General features: G+C 40.4%; 1 protein-coding gene across 1 annotated transcript; it reads right to left on the bottom strand.

The window, feature by feature from the left end:
• Positions 1–3,835: 3,835 nt before the first annotated feature.
• LOC6573564 (kunitz-type serine protease inhibitor Hg1) lies at positions 3,836–5,424 on the bottom strand. The gene is made up of 2 exons (XM_001999596.4): positions 5,094–5,424; positions 3,836–4,169 (listed from the first exon to the last, which is right to left on the bottom strand). The coding sequence occupies exons 1-2, from the start codon at positions 5,218–5,220 to the stop codon at positions 3,982–3,984; spliced, it is 315 nt and encodes a 104-aa protein (XP_001999632.1). The 5' UTR covers positions 5,221–5,424; the 3' UTR covers positions 3,836–3,981.
• Positions 5,425–8,122: the final 2,698 nt, after the last annotated feature.

Here is an 8,122-nt window from a genome sequence, read left to right as displayed (position 1 = left end):
TTGGCCAAAAGGGGTGCCTGGCGTCGAACAGTTGGATTTTTGGGTAAGTGGAAAATGGCAAATGGAAAACGAGGGAACAGCATTGCAAAGGCAAACGCAAAGGCAAAGGCAAACTTTTTGAATCGTCGCAAAGTCGAAAGTAATAAATTGTGTGACAACTTTTTTCATCCATAAGAAAACTTGGCACCGGAATTTTAATTCAATCTGACCAAAGCCCAGAGAAAATAAGCAACAACAACAAGAAGAAAGAGAAAAAGAGAATAAAACAAAAAAAAAATCCAAGCCACAGAGCCAAGGTTCAGTCACAATGAAGCATCTCAAAATTATTTAAACGGAAAAATAGTTTCAACTGCAGGTGTGTGCATGTGTGAGTGCCTGTATGCGTGTGTGGGTGTGTGTGTTTACTGTTGTGCGGTGCACTCAAATGCTGTACGGTTAACCGGCTCGGGCAGGAGAAACTAACATTATTTGATCCACATAAATGAAGCCCAAAGCCAGTGGGGCATGCAACAGCCAACAGCCCCGCCTAGCTGCACTGTGTGTGGGTGTGTGTGGGTGTCTAGGTGTGTGTGCAGTTGTATGTGTGCAAGGTTGGTTGGTTCGTTGGCTACTCAACGTGAGGGCGCGCGACTGCGTCTATTCCTGAGGTTGAGGCTGCGGCTGCGGCTGAATGTGCGCCGCAGTGGAAATGCACCCGAATAAACACAAAATTTATATGAACACATGGGAGCTGTTGGGGTGCCTGCAGTCGCGCCCTCAACTCTGGCCACACCATCCACACACACACACACAGTGGCAGCCTTTCACAGAATCAGCATACGTGTGCGGCAACAAAAGAAATTTTGTCGTTTCACAAATTCCTTTGCAGTTAAGAGGGGTTCGTGGCTTTAACCCGTACCGAGGTACGTTTGCCTTTATGAAATGAAACTGAATAAGTGCTTAACTATTTATAGTGAAAGAATAAATACCCTATTGTGGTATTTGCAGCTATGTAATAAATTACTTCATCTGTAGCAATTAATAATTAACTTAATCAAGAATTTAACCCTTTTAATATTCCTTATTATTAAATAAATGGTGTAGTTCATATATTAAATAAATAGTTGACTATAAATTGTCCTTGAGAATAAATGAAGTTAAGTTCGTAATATAAATAAGTTCGTAATAAAATATAAAAAAAAATTATATTTAAATATTTATTATTATTTGTTTTTTGTTATTGTTTATTATTATTATTATTTTTTTTTTTTTTTGAGGAAATTCATCCCAGTCAACCAGTCAAAGCCGCTTTTCTGCCGAAAGTTTTTATCACAAAAATTTTATATATATTTGAATATTTAAATTGGCTTCGTCCAAGCATTCTCCCAACATAGCTTTCAGCCAAAAACTTTAGACCATCTTTGAGTTATCTAGCTAGCAATTTATAAATATACCAAATATACCACCTATATACCCGATGCATTACTTACGCGCAAAGTATATTTGTGAGCCCCAAAGCCAAAGAGAAACAACGTTTTACAAATAGATTTTCATTTTTCATCTGAGCAAATCGTTTTGCATGGCTTTGTTCCTCGCTCGACATCGGCGGCAACCATAGAAATATTGTTTTTGGAGTGGGGTAGAGAATGCCAGATATACACCAATACACGCACACACACACAGCCGCAGACACACCTACACTGAGTTTATGCGACTCATCAACATGAAAACTTTTTTGATTGACCAAAAGTACGGCATCAGAGTTATGCAGTGCAGCTCAGTCAGAGGTCGCCCGGGAGCGCTTTGACAAATGCGGCTCATGTTGTTTGGCCTTTGGCATATTAATGCTAAAACATGGCTTACTTCCTCCACAGGTTGCTGTCTAAATGCAAAACTTTCTCTTCAATCTCAGCCGCCCAGCAATGCTCTGATTTTGTTATTATTTTTGTTTTTTGTTTTGTTATTTGTTATTTCTTATTTGGATATACCCTCTATTTATGAATAGTCAGGGTCAGAGGATTTTAGATTTTAGAGATGAGAGAGTTGACAGGCCAAATAATTATTCATAGGCAGCCTCAATCTGAAGTTTTCATACACATTGAGAATGAAAAAAAAAAAAATCTTGCTCTTCTCGAATTTGTTATTCAATTTGCAGATATAAGCAAAAGTTAACCATTTATCAGAAAGCCCACAAAAGTTGTTGGACTAAAACTAAATTCGAGATCATTTGTGGAAAGCATAGTTAATCTATATGGACTATTTATTATATTCTCATCCATGACAAATATATTTTCACTATTATTTATATTAATTATTATTTTATTTATTTAGATTAATTTATTATATTATATATACAAATATATATGTATATCAGTTGCTTATTTTACAGAGCCTCAAGCAATCCTGGGTATCTGTCATTCATGCATTTCCATTTCAAGTAATTTTCAGTTTTCCTCTTCTTATTTGCTTTTCAGCTCCGTTTGCGCAATGGGCACATAAAACTCAATTGGGTCGTTAAATGTAAAAATTGTGATAAATAATCAAATTACACGCATTTGATGCTCGCCAAGATTTGACGCTTTGAATTTTTATGCCGCAGATTTTCGGCTTCCCATTTGAGGCCGTTCGGCACGCTGACGAGGCGCATTATTTATAGCCAGCCGTCGATGTTGGCTAAAGCGATTATTAGGCCCGTTTGGTATTGGTTAATAATGCACAGGGCGCAAGTGATTGGCTTGTGGCTTCTGGCTTCTGGTTTCTGGCTTCTGCACTTGTGTGGCTCGGCAATCTTGACCTATAAATTGTATTACGTTTTCAATTAACACGCTCATTCCACTTGAGACAGGCGTCCTTTGAGTGCTTGGCGACCAGAGCTGCGACGCGACGTCTCGAATTTCTCATTAAAACTAACTAATTTCATGCGAAATGCCAAAGACTGGCGAATTTTCTATTGCCAATCAATGTTGCTGTGCGAATTGCTGTTGTGCGTAACAGGTAAATTTAAAGCCGGCACCACCTGACTCAGTGTGCTTCCGTGTGTGTGTGTGTGTGTGTGTGTGTGGAGTGTGCCTGTATGTGTGTTTGCTCTCGTCGCTTGTCACTTTAACAGATTAAACGGTGCTGCCGTCAGTGGCATGTCGAGCCGTCGCGTCGGCTGTTGATGTCGTTATGTATTTGATGGCCAAAGTTGTTTGCGCATAGCCATTAAACAGAGGCAGCCACCCCTAACCCTCCTCCCCCTTCCACCACCCGTTCAATGGAATACTGCTTGGCAGGTAACAAAGAATGTCAAAGTACAACATGATATAAGGATAACGATTCAGCGTGTCTAGTCTGACACTGAAAGCGCTTGGCGCAATTAACAGTTAAATGAGCTTACCATTCGATAATGTTGTATTGCTATTTAAATTAGCTGTAAACATATTAGCACCCCAAATGGCCAGCCACGGTCTGCTCTTTGATGTGCTCTTGACATTTAGCTCTGACACAGCCCGGCTGACATCCAGCATTCTAACGCAGTGCGTCAGCGCTAAAAGCACACAGCTCGCGGCTAAAAGTTAGCGTTCACATTGCCATTGCCATCGCCATCGGCATCGACATCGACATCGGCATCAAAATCAAAGTCAGCGGGCCATTGGTGACACTGTCATGGGGCATGCGAAGGCGTTATTTGATACAGGAGGCGTCAAAGCGTTGACAGTTTGCACATTTCTTTCTCTTTCTCCCGCTCTCCCTCTCTCTCTCGTAACTCGATGTTGTTTTTGTTGTTGTTGTTGTACTAACAGCTTACAGCAAGCACTTGACTGCCTGTCTATTGGCATTTTGCGCTTTTAAGCGCTCGATCAAAGGTGAGAAATTCATTTGGTTCGCTTGGTTTGCCTCTATTTGTGCTCAGCACTTAGATATACAATACATCTATACACATACATACGAAAACTTATAGGCTAAGTGAATGTCTCTAATTGATTGCGATAAACGGCGCGTGTATCGGCTCTCCTTTACTCATAGATCACCACATCGGGCCTCGCAGCTTTCCTGCGTGCAGAATCGATTGCGATTGCCGTTGCAGCCTTTGTAGGTGAAGCGTCGGCAGGCTCCTTTGTCATAATACCAGCGGGTCAGGGCCTTGGTCTGGTCCTTACTGTTGCAGTAGTTGCCCTCGTTACGGCCCACATAGCAGTTGACATTGTCTATAAACGGAAGAGAGAAACAGTGAAGGAGAGAGTGAGAGAGAGAGAGAGAAAGAGAGAGAGAGAGGGCGAGAGTAAGAAGCGTGCTGTTTAATTAAGCAACTAATTGGATAATCGATTTCATAATTTCATATTAAAACTATTCATAATTTCTTTGCCTCAATTAGTTCCAACTCCCTGCGCTGCCCGCCCATTGATGTGCCGGCATGCGAATAGCCCCATTTGCTGCTATTCTATTTGGTTACGCGACCCGACAAGCGGATTACGCATACAATTCTCACAAAATATTTCATAAATTCAGCTGGCAAAAAACGAAAACAATTTCTACACCAAATGGCAAATGTGACTGACAACAGTTTTGGCAGTGGTTTGTGAAACAGCGGCTGCAAAATCAAGCGAATAGCCGAAATTGGCCAAAACTATTTGTTTCCTTCAATAATTGTTGGGCTTGGCAGCAAAGGTAGCAATTATACATGTCTAAATGATATATTACATATACATATAGAATTGAAAATGTAGTAAAGAAATATTTAAAAAGAAGGAAATCAATTCTTATTGGTATATAATATTTATAAGATATATTATACATTAAAAAAAAAAAAAAAAAAAAAAAAAAAAAAAAAAACAAAAAAAATCAGCTAATGACTAAATTTAAATGAAATAAATGACTCACAAAAACATTCTTTTCCAGAAATTTAGAGCATAAATATTATTTTGTCGTGCCAATTACTTTAAAAAATACTATATTGATTAATTTCAATATTTTCTGCTCTCAATCGAATCGCTCACAACCTAGATCAAAGCAGCTCTAATGAGCTTTTTGTTAATAATATACTCCGACTATAAATATACTGTCTATGGCCAATAGGCCATGATATGCATGTCGTATTTTGCATTTGGACTGCACTGCACTGATCCACTTACTGAGCTCCTTGCATGCGTCGTCTCCAGATCCGGCTGCCCCGATTCCAACGGTCTGAGTCAACAGAATGACAGATATAAGGCAGACAAGTGCCAGAGATATGAAACTCAAATTGATTTTCAAATTCATAATTTTTCCTTCTGTTTTCACGTCGCACAGCACTCAGTGAAATGCAATTGGATGAGCAACAGCGAGCGAAATGTGGACTCGGCGAGTGCTCCAATAGTTTCGTTGTTTATTTTAAGTAATTTGCGCTACTTTGACAGAAACGCGACGTGGTCCAACGAACCGAGCAAACTGAACGCTGGCCGGGGCATACTTTTAGCTTATATACGAAATGCCGGAAATTGTGGCAAAAAAAAAAAAAAAAATTGTTCCCGAAGCCCAAAACACGAGCATGCGGCTGTTCCCATTCTCTGAAAACTATTTGTTCTTGTTTTTTTTTTTTTTTTTTTTTTTTTCAAAATATTCTTTTATTTATATTTTTTGTTTGCCACCGCTTCGAATTTTCGAAAAATACTCTGAACTGTCCAACTGACCAGCTACTGATAGAGACTCTTATCCATTCGGCCATCCATTCAGCCATTCATCCATTTATACAATCAGCCAGTGTTCGACGGTTCGGTTTATATCCATCATAGCTAAGTAGGGGCAGCTATTTTCGGTCGAGAAATGTATTTAGCGGGGTCCGGCAATCGCACTTAGCGTTATCGCCAGGCGTTTACTTTGCGCTCGTTTGCATAATTTCCAACTTATTGAATATATTCCACATAATTAATTTTAATTATTTCTGCGCTCGCTTTCTTGTGCTCAAGCATTTGAATTAATTTGCAAAAGGCAAAATGAAAGGCAAAAGGGTCGGCCATGGATCCATGGTTAAGGGTTTGCTGCCATTGTCTCTAATTACAATTGGGCGGCATTTGTTTTAGATTTTTCAATGTCAAAAAACGAATTTTCCCCTTTGACAAGTGGCCGGGACTTTAAAATGATGTCAAGAGGCAAACGCGCCAATCAATCTTAATTTAAAATTTAATTTGATTACTCATATCGGTGGAATCGTGGATATATGCCCACCTATATAGATTTCAGTGCGTCAAGGACTGAGTTGGAGTAATTGGTACAACATGTCGTATGATTAATTGGCCTGCAGTGCATAAGAAATGTGCTAATGGAAAAATGCGCCATGAGCAAGGGCAACATTAATGAGAATTTCACTCGCTGCTGGGTTACCCGGTCACCCCACATATACATACACATGCACATACATACATATGTACATACGTCAGTCAGCACTGCGAGCATTGCCCCCACGGCAATGTCGGACCAAATGTCAACTGACTTTTTAATTGGACGCTCGGCTTTCAGCGGATTTCGCATTGGATATCTCGGCTGTAGTTGAGGCGTCATCGAAATTACAGCAAGCAAGCAAGCAAGAGGCAACAACGACCTCCAAAACGGAAGTCTTAACGTGCCAGGTATACAAAACCAGTCAACTGGAAGAGCTTTCAAGTTGCCAACCTGTCAAAGCGGCGACCCGCTGCGCAAGATTTTTGAGCGCACTGCCCGTGATTAGTCAGTCAAAGGACGAAGCGGTGGCGTATACGTGATGTATCAGCGGCAGTAAATCAATACGTACTTAAATTCGGCTGACACTCAAACGATATGATTTAGCGGAAAAAAGAACTGAAAGCATATAAAAGAAAGCAAAAATAACAAAATAAACAAGCGCAAGGATGTTTTTAGTCGAGCAACCTCTCGACTGTATGTAGTATACTCTGTTCAGGGTGAGCGAAATATTGTATGTTCGCTCGACATTATTTTTTATGTGTTTTGCTCGGTTAGTTTCGCCGGCAATTTACATAATATTTATGAAAACTTTTATATGTTGGTAACGATTGCCGAGCCCACAGCAAGAAATTAATTTCTCCAATGCAAACTTAATATAAATATTTTGCTTAGCATACTCCTCAACGCTCCGCCCACAGGGTATATATGAAAGGAATGAAAAACAAAAAATATAAAAGCGTCCGTTGACTTCAGCATTTGCTATAGTCCGCCACGTAATGTAATGCCGTAATTTGTGATTTTCCACTTGTTTTGACAATTTGGTGATTTTCTGATTTTTCGTATTTAATTTTGACGGACTTCCAAACGCAGTGGACCAAAAGTTATTTAATGGCTGCACTTGAACGTGCCGAGAGCCGATGGCGATGCCGATGCCAGAGCCAGAGCCAGAGCCAGAGCCAGAGCCAAAGCCTCCCACCTTTCGAATACTCGACAGCCTTTATGCTGACGACACTCGCAATACAGGGCCATAAAGTAATGGGCTTAAACTGGGGCAGCTTCTAGCCGTTTGTCATTAACCAAATACTGCGAATTCTTGCAGATTCTACCTTAAATTCCTCAACATTTCCTTTTTACGTCGGTTATGTTTTATTACTTTTCTTTGGTCCGCTTATTTCTGTTCCGTTGTGCTTGGCGAATCTATTTGACTTAAAGTCGCCCTCAGCGCGCTGCTTGACTTGTCCGCAAATTGAGGAAACGAAACATTTGAATGATTCACTTCCGGCCTTTGTTCAGCAGTTCGCCATTTCTATAGAGACCAAAAAGAGTTGCTCTTGCTATTGCTCTTGGCTCTTGCTCCCTCTCCCCTACATGTTTAAGTCATTTCACAATGTAAAATATTTAAATTCCAAGGATTAGGTCTGTTGCCAGGCTGGGCTGTGTGGCAATGTTTTACAAAACAAAATAAGTCGAAATTAAGTGCTTCATTTGGAGCTCCGGGACCGGCTCCTGCTCGGGGCTTGACCTGCTTTGTGTGAACCCATTGATATGTTGCAACTGCTTAATATCGATTTCAATGAATTGGAACAGCTGAATGGCGCGCAGTTTCTTACGCCACATTGGCATAGTGACAATGAAATCTGTACACATTGCTGCACAACAATCGACAGAGAGGCTGAATTAGTCGATAGTCGAGGCGTGCCCCAGCAGGTTGGTGGCTGCTCTGTCTTCGCAGTGTTTAAGTAAA

This window comes from Drosophila mojavensis, unplaced genomic scaffold (assembly GCF_018153725.1).
Source record: "Drosophila mojavensis isolate 15081-1352.22 unplaced genomic scaffold, ASM1815372v1 contig_16, whole genome shotgun sequence".
Lineage (NCBI taxonomy): Eukaryota > Metazoa > Arthropoda > Insecta > Diptera > Drosophilidae > Drosophila > Drosophila mojavensis.
This window is presented reverse-complemented; position numbering and strand designations above follow the sequence as displayed.